The sequence below is a fragment of the Notamacropus eugenii genome, chromosome Y (genome assembly GCF_028372415.1).
Source record: "Notamacropus eugenii isolate mMacEug1 chromosome Y, mMacEug1.pri_v2, whole genome shotgun sequence".
In the NCBI taxonomy this organism is placed as follows: domain Eukaryota; kingdom Metazoa; phylum Chordata; class Mammalia; order Diprotodontia; family Macropodidae; genus Notamacropus; species Notamacropus eugenii.
The window spans coordinates 9,887,544-9,902,098 of NC_092880.1; the positions used below are offsets into that span (position 1 = coordinate 9,887,544).

Here is a 14,555-nt window from a genome sequence, read left to right on the forward strand (position 1 = left end):
CTCAGTCCAGATTCTGCCACTGTTAGATTACAAAGCCAAGTAGAGAATGAAGTCAATGAACCTTCCTTTGTAATTATTGTAATAACTATAGATTAGGAGGGAAATAACTTAGTTTTCTTAGCTTCATTGCATGAAAATAGGATTGTATTTCTAGTCAGTGGTTAGGGTTCAAATTCAGACTCTTTTTTTTTTTAATCCTGAAGCTTTTATTTCTACCTTGTGTAAATTACCTATCTCTGGATCTCATTTTGCTTACTTATTAAAAGAAATAATCTGGATAATTTTTATGATTTCTTCCAACAGGATATCCTACGATCCTAAGAAAACAAAGGCTGATTGATGTTTGTGGAATCCTGACATTCTCTCTCAAGGCGGGCATTATATCTTTCACAACAGAAGGTGCTTATGGCATAAGGATAATATCCTGAAGAATTCCCCTAAATACACTGATGAGTGTTGCCATCTACAAATAGTACCGCGGTAAGTTTTCTAGCGGTGTTGATGTTTACATAAATTCTACCACTTTCTTGTTATCCACAGAAGTTATCATTAAACTCTTTACCTCGTTCTCAGTCTGGGTAGGTGATGCCTTCCTAAATTTCACAGAAACACCTCTTTATCTCTGCACTTCGGTATAGTTATAATTAGTCAGGACAAAACTTTAAATACTGAGTTGGTTTGTGGCCCACTTGGTAGGGTGGAGATAGAATTATTTGGCATATGTTATTATCTATTGTGGGCAACTTATGTGAATAAGGTCCCTCCTTGTTATCAAGTATTATTCCCTTGAAGTGTGAGTTCAGGGATTATATAACTATAGGCAGTTAGGGAGAGGGAGAAAGAGAGGGGAGGGAGGGACGGAGGGAGTGAGTGAGAGAAAGAGAGAGAGAGAGACTTTTAAAATGATGCTCTACATTTGATAAGACTAGAAGACTAAGAAGGATTCTTTATTTAACTGTGGGTTCAAAAAAACGTTTCCAGTACTCAGAAGAGAAACTCTGAAGATGAAAAGGAGGTACAAACTAAGGGTGAGGGTTATGATGGGGAGGGGGAAGGACCAGAGACAAAGCTGACAGAAGACCATGGAAATCCTAGAATTTTAAAATGTAGGGCTGTTGCATGATAGAGTGCACATGAAGAATGGTAAAATGCAAAGAAGATTGTCTTCAGTGTCAGGAGACTTGAATTCAGTTCTCAGCTCAGCCACTCACTGGCCACACGCATCACTATAGAATGGCACTTAAAATCTTTTGTCTTCAGTTCCCTCACATGTAAAGAATATATGTGTGTGTGTGTTTGCATTCCTATGTATTTTTGCAATATAGAACCCTCTAGATTGGGATTTTCCAACATGAATGTACTTTTTTACTACTAAAAGCATTTGATCAACTATAACACAATGGACCCTGAGGGCAAACATATTAAAAAGTCAAATTAAGAAAGGAGACTCCCAATCACAGTTAAAAATCTGCATTAGCTAAAGTTCCAGGGATCACAGCTTGCTCTGCTCCATGATAAACTCCATCAATTAATTCATATGATATGGCTTAGAAATTAATATGATATGGCTTAGAAACTGTTAAGTATCCTAACTGTCCTCTTCTGGAAATTCGCCAATTTATTAATGTCCTTTTATAATATGATGTCTAGAACCAAAGTCAGTATTTGAGAGGTGCTGTGACCAGATCACAGAGAACAAAACCACAATTGCTTCATTATTATTCAAAGCAATGTCTTTCAGTGCAGCCCACAATGACATTTATTTCTTGGCTGTCATTGTACTATGAAGTTTAATCTGTTTGACTCCATTTGACTGACCTAGAAACAGTGGATGGAACATGTAGATGGGAAAATCAAAATTCTATTTACGGGAACATGGTTGTGGAGGTCAATGTGAAAGACCTTGAAAATTGGAACTATTGCATGGTGTAATGGACTTCCTTTGCAAGTAGTGTGTTTGTCTTTACTTGAATTGTTCGAAGAGAGACTGGATGAATCCTTGTTGGTACTTTTGCAGAATGGATTCTTTGTCAAACATAAATCACATGAAATGACATCTGAGATTCCTTATCACTGAAGTTCTTTGATTATGAGCCTTCTGTTAGCAAGTCAGTGTTTACTTCCCTACAGTATAACACTTTGCTAAAAGGGTCTTAAGGACAGGTCAAATAAAGAAACTGAGCCTGAATCTCAATTTGCTTGTTGACTGCTAATTACTTTCATGTTAATTATGATTTAATTTTTTTTTTTTACTTATGTGGGTAACATGTGGGAAGTTGGAAGTTTGGGAAGTTCCTTTAATATCTATGTCAAAAGCCCTTGAGTTGAGCTGCATTATAAAACATTTTGATCAGAATTTCCTTTTATGGATCATAAATATGGGAAAATGATTCAAAGAAACTGAAGGTGATGATAAAAGACAAAAGAGAGACTACAAGGAAGAGAGTAGAAAGACACAATAGAAATGTCTTCATAACTACCTTGCTACTTAAACTGCTAACTTCTACATCTAGTCCATGATCCATCTTATCCCCATCTATCTAGGTCATATGGTTTAGAATAGGAAGGGATTTTAAATAACATAGAGACCTACCCTCTTATTTACAAATGGAGAAATTGAAACACAAATTGGGACAGAAAGGTAGCAAAGAATTGGAACTGGTGTCAAAGCAAAGTCCACTGACTAAACTTCTAGTCTCCACTTTACGACACTGAACTTCATTACAGTCTGCCTGGAAAAATGTAATAGTTTAACAGTTCTTCCAACTTTCTTGCTTGAAGCAATCCATCCTGTCCTTAATATCGTCACACAAAAAACACTTCTATAAATAGATCTGGCCATGTCATTCTGCACTTATAATTTTCATCATTCTCTTTAGGAGGTGACCTCCTGAATAGACTTACCCCTTTAATATAACATGGAATGTCATATAGATAGGTGGCACAGTGAATTGAGCAGTAGGCCTGAAGTTAAGAAAAACTGAGTTATATTTTTATTTTTGTGTTTGAATAATGCTATATTTTCCAATTAAATGTAAAATCATTTTTTTTATTTTGAGTTCCAAATTCTCTTATTCCATTCTTCTCCTCACCCCTCCCTGAGCCAGTAGGCAACCTGAAATGGTTAGGCACATACACTCATGCAATACAAAACATAACATATTAGTCATGTTAGAAAAGAAAATTCACCCCTCATCCCTCCCCCGAAAAAAAGAAATTCAAAAATAGCATCCTTTTGCATTTAGATGCCATCAGTTTTTTGTCTGCAGTGGAATAGCATTTTTCATCATGAATCCTTTGGAATTACCTGAGATCATCGTATTGCTGAGAATAGCTAATTCATTCACAACTGATTATCACAGATATCACTGTGTACAGTGTTCTCCTGTGTTAGTTCACATAAGTCTTTCCAGGTTTGTTTTTCTTCCTGAAATCATCCTGCTTATCATTTATTATAGCACAATAGTATTCCATTACAATCACATGTCACAATTTGTTTAGTCAGTCATTTCCTAATTGATGGATATCCCCTTATTTTTCAATTATTTGTCACCCAAAACTGTTGCCATAAATACTTTTGTACAAATACTTTATCTTGTCTTTTTTATCTCTTTGGGCTATAGACGTAGTTATGATATTGCTGGATTAAAAGATATATACAGTTTTACAGGCCTTTTGGCATAATTCCAAATTGCTCTTCAGAATGGATGAATCACCTCACCACTCCACCAGGAGGGCATTAATATTCCAACTTTCACATATACATTTCAACACTTATCGTTTTCTTTTTCTGTCATATTAGTCATTCTAACTATGTGTGGTGGTACCTCACAGCTGTTTTAATTTGCATTTCTCTGATCGACAGTGATTTACAGCATATTTTTCATGTGGCTATAATATAACTTTGATTTCTTCATCTGAAAGCTGCCTACTCATATCTTTTGTCCATTTATCATTTTAGGAATCACTTCTTAGAAATTTAAATCAGTTCTTAATAAATTGAAGAAGTGATGCTTTTATAAGAGACACTTACTATAACCTCCCTGCACTCCCTCAGCTTTCTACTGTCCTTCTAATCTTGGTTGCATTGGTTTTGTTGGTGCAGAAACTTTTTCATTCAATATAATTAACAATATCCATTTTAAATCTCATAATGTTCCCTATCATTTATTTTGTCATAAATTCTATTCTCATCCATAGATCTGACAGGCAAACTATTCTACATTCCCCTAATTTGCTTAAAATAGGAAGGTTTGAATTCAAATCTGAATTCAGATACTTGCTAGCTATGTGACCCTGGGTAAGTCACTTAATCTCTGGTATCAGATTTCTTCCTTGTAAGGAAGAAGTAACCTTGCAGGACAGTTATGAGGATAAAATGAAATTATAATTGTATACGGAATAGCACAGTGCTAGACAGAAATTAAGTGCTATATAAATGCTAACTATGATAATGAAGATGATGATGATGATAATGATGATGATGATGATGATGATGATGATGATGATGATGATGATGATGATGATGATGATGATGATGTTTATCTTTACCACAATGCCTGGAATTTAGGAGGCACTTATTATCTTCACTTCTCTTTCCTTACCTCTATTTTCATCCCCTATCCTCCCCTTGCATTCATTTCCCTTCCTTAGTTCAATAAACGTTGATTAAACGCCTACTGTATATCTCTAGATTAGTGTACTATGAAATGAGAAAAGGCTTCTTTTCTGTTTCTAAAATTAGTTGTGATTAGTGGACAGTTAGATGGTGAGTGCGTAGAGTACTAGGTCGAAGAGGAAGCAAAAACTGTGTTCAAATCTGGCCTCAGCCTTAATAGCTGTATTAGTCTGGGCAAGTCACTTACCCCTGTTTTCCTCAGTCTCATCTACTGTAAAATGAGCTGAAGAAGGAAATGGCAAACCATTCCAATATCTTTATCAAGAAATTCTGAAATGGGTCTTGAAGTATTGGATTTAACTGAGCAATGGCTAAACAACAAATGAGTAAAGGTTGAAGACCTTCTGTGGTTTCTGTTTTCTTACCAAAGTTCGTGTATCTAACCTGGCATTCAAGGCATTCTATAATCTGTTTCCACCTCACCTAACTGACGTAATATCATACTAATTTTCTCCTTCCATGCTCTGATCGAATCAAGGGGTGGAATGGAATAATGATGATTAGTCTTTGAGCCCAGAGTCACAAACACCTGGTTTAAATTTGACCTTAGACACTATCTTTATGTTCCTGAAGAATATATTTATACATCTTTATTTCTCAATTTCCACATCTTTCAAAAGAGGAACTGAGCTCAGTAGTCCCCAAGTTACCTTCTTGTAATCTATAATCTATCTATAATCTGATAGATTATCTATCTATAATCTATAATATATCTACATTATAATCTATAATCTGATGATTTCTCTCTTTTCCTTGTTCATATTTTCATGTGACTACAGTTTGCTGACATTCAGATTCTGGAAATGTCCCTTTCCATCCATATTATCTGGTGAATTTTTATAAATATTCTAAAGTCCAATGAAAATAACTTTTATTCCAGGAAGTATTCTTTTATACTGTGGCAAATATTGACCTCTTTCACTGTAAAACCTCACATAATACTTTACTGCAACTCTTTTTTTTCAGTTTATTTTATTTTAATTTATGGAATAAAACAAGCATTTCCAAAACACAGCAGCATAAAAAAGATGATTGTATGTGAAATTGCAAATCTACTATGTACAACTTTATTCCTTTTAAATATAAGAGAAAACTATCATATACATTTTTATTTTCCTTTTTCTCTTCACCTCCCCCCTTCCCTGTCCTAGATATTGCTATTATTAAACAAAAATAGGCATATATTTATGTAATTTTTTCTGTACGTACTTCTATTTATCAGTTTTCTCCTTGGATGCAAAGAGTATCTTTCTTCGTATGTATTTTGTAGTTAATTTGGGTACTGATAGTCAAAATGGCTGATGCATTAGCAAATTAATTATATGACCCCTGTATGATAGTGGGTTTCTCTTGTCTTCTTCTGCTAGACTTAAAGTCCTAGAACTTGTATTTTCTACGTACTTAAACAATTTTTCTCGGTTGTGCTATCTTACAATATATCATGTTGCAGTGTGCTCTATTGCATTAATCAAAAATTGATTCCCTTCACGTCTTAGAGTGAAAACTTGCCACTTAGAAGTAATCACCTTTATTGATTAATCGCCTTTCTTGTTTCTAGCCTGTGTAAGCCCTGGGACAAGCAGAAAACATTGTGCTGAATATATGTGTGACCTTGACCTTCGTCTACGTGTTAATGAGTAAATTGGAAAACTTTAACTTTGCCCTTAACTCCCTTTGAGCTCTATTTTGAAGACATAAATCATATTATAATAGTGAGAGGTTCCCAGGAAGATAGTGATCAAGGCTATCAATTGCAAATATACTAAAGAAAGGTAGATAAAATCTTAGCTGCATAAGAGAAAATGTATTTTGACTATCAGGATCATTGGTATAATTTTTACTCACAAAGTCAAGGTCCCAGAAACACTCTCACCAATAATCTTTTGAGAACTCTGTCTCCTCTGCCAGCTCAGCATTTCAGGGGCTGCCTTCCAGCAGAGTGATGGAATGCTCTAAGAGACAACTAGTAAAAATGTTAGCTTTTTAAATGTACAATTCCAGCATAGTGATAATCAGACAGAAGATGCTTGAAATGTACACAATGAATATTGAACAAATGAACCAATGAGAGGACACAGTTTCAATATATTCAAGAAATGCGTGGATGATCATCTGATCTTAGCTTCGAGACAACCCCTTATGATTCTGTGATCTTTGTTGTAGGTAAAGCAACTCCCCACGCCCTCAGTTCCATTCTGTTGGATAGTATAAATGGAGAATGAAAACAATGTGACTGAATTCATCCTATTGGGACTTACACAGAACTCAAGTAATATTCACAGAATAGTAATATTCACGGTGTTTTTACTCATCTACTTAATAACTTTGGTGGGTAACTTCCTTATTGTGGTCACTGTTACCACTAGCCAAGCTCTGAGCTCCCCCATGTACTTCTTCTTGTGTTTCTTGTCCATCATAGATGGTCTTTGCTCTTCTTCCATGGCCCCCAAACTGATAGTTGACTCCCTCTCTGAAAAGAAAACCATCTCCTTCAAAGGCTGCATGACCCAACTCTTTGCAGAACATTTCTTTGGTGGTGCTGAGATCATCCTGCTAACAGTCATGGCCTATGACCGGTACGTAGCTATCTGCAAGCCTCTGCACTATGCCACTATTATGAGCCAGAGGCTCTGTGGCCTTCTGGTGGGGGTAGCTTGGGCTGGGGGCTTTCTCCATGCAATAATACAGCTTCTCTTCACAGTCTGGTTGCCTTTCTGTGGTCCCAATATCATAGATCACTTCATGTGTGACTTGAATCCTTTACTCAAACTCGTTTGCACAGACACCAATAATCTTGGCCTATTTGTTGCAGCAAATAGTGGTTTGATCTGTCTGTTAAACTTTTTCCTTTTGATGGCTTCCTATGCTGTCATCCTTAATTCCTTGAAGACTCACAGTGTTGAAGGGAGACACAAAGCCCTCTCAACTTGTATCTCTCACATCACTGTTGTCATCTTATTTTTTGTGCCATGTATATTTGTGTACCTGAGGCCTGTGGTCGTTCTGCCCATAGATAAAGCTGTGGCTGTATTTTATACTCTGGTGGCCCCCATGTTACATCCCCTAATCTATACCCTGAGAAATACAGAGGTAAAAAATGCCATGAGGAAGCTGTGGAGCCAAAGTGTATCTTCAAGTAAGAAATAGAATTCACTGTGAAGGAATGACTTTTGAAATTTTTACACAAAATGTGAAACAAAGGGTTGGGCTTTATGATTTAGGACAAAAATATCAACTCTTAAGTCTAAACATTTCAAAATTTTGAGACCACTTTCCTCACAATTAGACCATGCAGTTAATAGTAAAATGATTCTTGCTCTCATTTTACAAATAAGGACATAGAGGATCAGAATTATATCTGAACCTTAATTTCCCAAACTGTAAACCTAAGTTCTTTTCCCCTTTTCACAAATCATTCTGTTCAAGTATAAAAGGGCAATATTGTTGATTTAATATTTTCTGTTGTTTATGCAAAATTGCTTCCTGTGCTACTTTTTGTATGTAACTGCTCCATCTGAAAGGGAGGTGTCTTAAAGGGACTGTAATCCTCAAGCTAGAAATATATGGCATGCAATCATGCCAAGAAGAAAGATGACACTGAATTACCCACAGGAGTAGTGTGATATGGGGAGAGAATGTTCACTTTATAGTAAGAATACCTCTGTTCCCAGCCTGCCTCAGGGACCTGAGCAATTTGTTAATTTTCCATGACATCATTTTCCTCATCCTAAGAAGTGATGCAGTTAAACTAGATCAATAAGTCAGTCATTCAACAAAGAGTTTGTTAAATACTTGCTATGCTAGAAAGTTTTCTCCATATAGGAGATACAAAGAAAATGAAATTTTAAAAAAGTCTATTATCAAACATCTTCTAATGGCGAAGGAACTATCGCTCATCTATTTATCTATTTATCTATCTATCTATCTATCTATCTATCTATCTATCTATCTATCTGTCTGTCTGTCTGTCTATCTGTCTATCTATCTATCTATGCTCATAAACAGACGCAGACACATACATGTATTTGTATTTACATAGGTATGTAGGTATATAGACATGTGTTACATATATATATATAAATATATACATACGCACACATGTATGATACAAACGGAATAGAGAGAAGGTAACTTTAGATTAGAAAGTAATGCATCAGCAGTCTGGGGGACCAGGAAAGTACCCATCAAAAAAGTAATATTTGAAGCCAATGATACTAAGATATGAACATAAAGAGGGAGAGAATTTCAACCATATGAAACAGATAGTGTAAAGTCACAGAGTTGGGGAAGTGCGCCTCATGGTTAAGGAAGAGAAGAAGTAGGAAAAAGTAAGTTTAACTTAAGATGAAATATATAAAATATATACCTAAAATGTATCTAACTCCACTTCTCATTCTATCATATACACATGCTTATACGTGCATATGTATATGTGTATATGTATACATATGTTCGCATGTGTTTACACAATACATATATAAACACATATATACACATGTGTGTATATATGTATATATGTGTGTGTATTCCAATGACCTCCTTAGCATTTTAAATGTGTTTCTTTTGAGTACTCAGAATATTTCTTTTGCTTCTTTCCTTTATGAGTGACTGCCAAAGAGTGTCAATATACATCCAAATTTTCATGTATAATTCATTCAACTAACTAAAATTTTTCAAGGAAAGAAAACTTCTGTAATTTTTGACAGATTTTAAGTAAATTGGATTAATTATTACTAGTATCAGCTTGAGACACTGTGGGAAAGAGGGAAAAAGAAAGGTTTGAATAGATTTCTAAAAAATTTCCTTCTACAAGGAAAGAGGTATAGGCACAACTGAATTTAGTGTAAAGCCCTATATAAATTCATTGGTGGCCTAAGATAGGAATATTTCATCAGTAGACTGGTATCATGAAATGAAAATCTAAGATTATAGGCATAAGTTGACATTTATACATGCATTACTAGATGTATAGCCAGGAAGTTTTATATTTATATTAAATTTACTTTGGCAATAGAGGTGAAATTCAACTAGGTCAATGAATTATTCAACTATGGACTTGCCCAATAGTTGTTCGTATCGGTGCACTGAATTTCTGAAAGCAAAATCTTTAAACAAAATGCAGCATCATGATAAATAAAATCATAGCACAACAATTTCAGCTATTCATAAATAGTTATTGGTCTTTGAATATATGTCTTTTTGTCCGAAAATAAGTTGTAAGAAACAGTAGTCCTCAAACAGAGAACAGGAATTTTACTGTGAGAATGGAAAAATCTTAAAGACTCATCTTTAGAAACATTTAACCTGATGCACATGGATCCTAGACAAAATACTGCTTGCATTTAGGCCACATGGCCAAAAATTAAACAAGTCTATACACATCCTTAGAAAAATGATTGAAAAATCCTTGTCTCCTCACCACCTAGCAAAAAAAAAAAAAGACATATATCGGACTATAAACTAAGAAATAGCTCAAGGATTGCGGCAGCCAGGTGGTGTAATGGTAAGGGCACCACCTCTCGATTCAGGAGGACCTGAACTCAAATCCAGGCTCCTACAATTATTACCTATGTGTCGCTGAGCAAGACATTTAACCCTGGTTGCCTTAGTTCCTTCTCTGTAAAATGAACTGCAGAAAGAAATGACAAGCTATTCCAATATTTTTGCCAAGAAAACCCCAAATGTAATTAGAAAGAGTTGGACACAACTGAAATAACTCCACAACAACAACTGAAGGAAACCCAAAAGTTCATTAAATGAATCCGGATTGTTTAATTGATTTCCTAGGGGCTATTTGTCATCTCCAAAAAGGAATTAATGTACATGATTATGCTGCCCAAGGTAGGAACTTTTAGTGTTTACTAGGGACCCTACTTTCTCACCCAAGAAACTGAGAACAAGGCTTTGTGGAAATGGGCATGCAACTCATGCCAGATCTGTAGGATATGACTTGGTTTTAAAGAGGAAACAGAATTAATTTTGGAGACAAACTGAGAGTGCTGATAAATTTCACTGCAGTATCCATGTGTCCACTTTAAACTAGACATTTTGACTATCTCAGACACTCATTAACCTAATCTTTCCCTGCATTTGGAAGAGAAGAAACGAAATGATTACAGAATGTTTTGCTGAGGAAGTCATAGTAGTCACTCCTATTAAAGCATATGAACTGCCCCCCCCCCAAGAAAATATTACCATCTCTCTGATCTTGGATAAGTCACTTAACTATGAGTAGTGCTTAGAATAATCTAAGACTTTTCTATCATTGTTCATTAAGGATTAACATCTTTATGGGGCATGAACAAAATCAGAAATGTTTAGATAGGTTTATTTTGCAGGAGAAATTTTCACTGAGTAATGAAAGACATTTAGTAATTTTTTAAGATACTGCTGTATGTCAACACTGTGACAATCACTTCAGAACTATTTAAGAACTATTAAATTATGAAAAACCCTAGAAAATGAGTGCTATTATTATCTACATTTGACAGTTGAGCAAACTGAGGTATATAGAAGTTAAGGATCTGGCCCATGGTTATGCACATAATAAATGTCTGTCGCCAGGTTTGAAATCGTGTGTGTGTGTGTGTGTGTGTGTGTGTGTGTGTTTCACATAGGAAAATTAGTTTAAAAACTCTTGAGTGGAATTATTGTCAGTAGGATTATTTTAGAAGTGCATGAATCTTTTCTTAAGATTATGGTTGTGTATGCAGAAGAAGATTCTACTGACTGTGTTTTGTGAAAACATCTGACTAAAGAAACAACTATTGCCAAAGGCATGAAGATTATCAAAAGAAGCATGTTATTTTAGACTGGAACAAATTGGGTAATAAATCCTGAATTCCTGAAAGTAATTGGAATGACCTCTGCTTTATTGGAATCAAAACCAATACAAGTCAATTATTCCAACATCAAGGTAAATTGTGAAAAGAGATTTTTTTATCTGTTGTAAATGTGGGCTAAATGAAGATAAATCCATCAAGTAGTTTTTGATGGGGGAATTAATTTTTCTTTCAAAGAAATCTGAGGTTCAACGAACAGAGATGGAGAAATAATCACTGCTATGATCAATGAATTTCTTATAAAGTATTTAACTAAAAAGACTTAGGAAAAATGATAACTAGGTAGAAGAGATTAAACTCAAGGTCTCTAAACTGAAGCAATTACAAGATGAAATACAGCAATCACATGCATTAATAAATATATTCGTATTATAGATAGAAAGAAAGACCTGAAAGCATGCCCTCAATTCCATATAAAGGAATTATTTTTTAAACAAGTTCAAGAGAAATTATTTCATTAAAACAGAAGTTCAACCGTCTTGAAGTCCGTCTTGCTTCGCAGTCAGAACAGTGACCTGCTAAAAAGAAATTGCTTTGAGACTAGCCGACAATGTAAATAGGAACACAGTGAATTTGTTTTAGACAGAAGAGGACCAAACAGAGGGGCAGCATCAATGCTGCTCAACAACGTAAGTTGTAGAGTCTTCAACAGTAAAGACAAAAACTATAAACTTTAGAGATGTTGATTGGCATCTCACATTTTGTTCATCCGTTATTGCCAAAGAAGATCATTACATCAGAGAAATGATGACATGACTTGCACTTGATTTTGTTTTGAGTGACGGAGGGCTTTGCAAGGCCACCAGCCTCACTTTCTTCTCCTGGCATTTCATATACAAATAATAGGAACAACATATACATATATACATCCATGCATATATGGGTAGCATATGTAAAGTATGATTATATATAATGTACACCCAGGCATAGCAGAGAAAAAGAAAGTTGGAAGGAAAAGAGGAAGGAAAGATAAAATGAAGAAAACAAGGGAAAGAGGTAGGAAGTATTTAGAAAGTACCTACAGTATAAGGGTCAATTAGCTAAGTAAGCAAAACTGAGTAGATACATTGTTATTCCTATTATTTAATTGAGGAAACTGAGGGAGATAAGGTTCCGTGACTTTTTCAAGGTCACACAGCCATTTAGTATTTGAAATTGGCTTAGAAGTCAAGATGGGTGAGTCCAGATCCAGTCCTCTATTCACAGCTTCACATAGTGTTTTGGAGGAGTCGGGGAAGGGACTAGAAGAGAGGGGAGAGGCAACTGAAGAAAAACTTATGGGAAGAGAGTTTTATACAGTTTGTAATTGTTGGTGTTGCTATTGTCATTTTTAATTAACATTAGCATTATTTTAAATTATGTGAATAAGTCGTAATTGCTTAAGAAATGAATAACCTTTAATATCAACTTAATGATATTGCATATGGGATCCTGGCCAAATAATTAATTAGAAATACGTTATAAGTACAGTAAGAATAAAAAAGATATCAAATTATGGAGGAGTGCTTTGTCAAGCAGGATACGTACCTTGCTTCTGTCAGATTAATTTCTGCACTCCTTATGTCCTTGTAAACACATTTGTCCAATTATTTCACTTTTTCCTGTGCCCTATAAGCACTGAAGTTCGCACCATAAAAAAATACATGAAATAGTCATCTAATAAGGAGAAGTAAGAAAGACTCACTGGTCTTTTTTTTGTAACAAAATTCCCTGTGCAACTTATCTTTAACATCCAGTGGAAGGGACTATGTCAGGATAATAAACCTGGAACAGTGCTCACTCCCAGGGGATGTCTGCGCTCCCCTTTTACTATCTAGTCTAGTAGAATTCAACCTGCCAAAGATCTTCCAATCAACATTTAAATAAATGACTCATGCATAACTTTATGCCCGGCTCTCCCTTTGCTACTTATCTCTCCAATATTTTGCCTAAGAGAATCCTTGGAAAACCTGATTACTTAGTATCAGCTTGTATAGTCTTTTATTTTAACTTGTATATTCTTTAAAAAAAAAAAAAAACACTGAGGATTGAATAAGGACAGAGTCCTTTCCCTGCCAAGGAGACACTGTGATATTGAAGCTACTGCTGGAATGTTCCTCAGGCTATAGCTAGCTCAACGGCCTCTTTATCAGTAATGTTACTAATACTATTGTTAAAATTTCAACCCAAAATGAAATGAACTCCCTAAACCAGCACAGATAGTAATCCAATGCAGATTCTGAACCTAAACCCTTGCTTTTCATTTGACTGACTCATGATCATGGTGAAATCACTATGAATCATGAGTATTCAGGGCAGGTGAGGCACAAAGGCAGAGAGCTGGCTTTTTCCAATCTGTAAAAAGTAAATTTTAAAATAGAAAAAGTCACTAAATCTTGGATTGACCATGATTATTAGAGTGGCAGAAGTTAGGGTCATGGAAAAGAGTAAACAAAAAGGCAGAGGAAATGATGTAGGAGGCAGAAATGAAGGATCAAAGATTCTGTATGGAGAGCACCTTTCAGTTTGCCAGTCAAAGCTACATTAAATCTAACAGGTACCGAATGCCATCTGGGAAGCAGAATAAGACAGTAGAAAAAGGCTACAAAGCAGTCAGAAGCACGTTCATTCAAATACAGTCTTCATCAGCCATGATTTTATGTCACTTATGTCACTTTGAAAGAATCACTGACTCTCTGTGGGCCTCAGTTCTCTCACCTGTAAAATGTGGGCTTTCAAGCAACTTCTCTGACTTCTTTTCTGCTCTGAATCTCTGAATCAATATGACTGGCACAAGGGGAGAGGTTATGCTATGAAGCATTTGCATTAACAATCCCCACAGAAACTCTCAGCTTGTCATCCACATTCTTTCAAAGCCCTGCAGCCTGAGTGGAGGAGGAGGGGACAGGCTCAAACTCAGGGACAGAAGCCATTGGAAGCAGTAGACAGGGCTCTAAGGTCCACACTGCCCTGTCAATGCAAGAAGTCAGTCATGACTCTGAGCTTGCACAGTGAGATTGTTGGACAGCTCACAATGACTTTTCTAGCATATTGTA

The 14,555-nt window shown here is 35.5% G+C and overlaps 1 protein-coding gene across 1 annotated transcript; it reads left to right on the forward strand.

The window, feature by feature from the left end:
* The first annotated feature begins 6,889 nt into the window (after positions 1-6,889).
* Positions 6,890-7,825, forward strand: LOC140516845 (olfactory receptor 4C12-like). The gene has a single exon (XM_072627725.1). The coding sequence runs from the start codon at positions 6,890-6,892 to the stop codon at positions 7,823-7,825; it is 936 nt and encodes a 311-aa protein (XP_072483826.1).
* Positions 7,826-14,555: the final 6,730 nt, after the last annotated feature.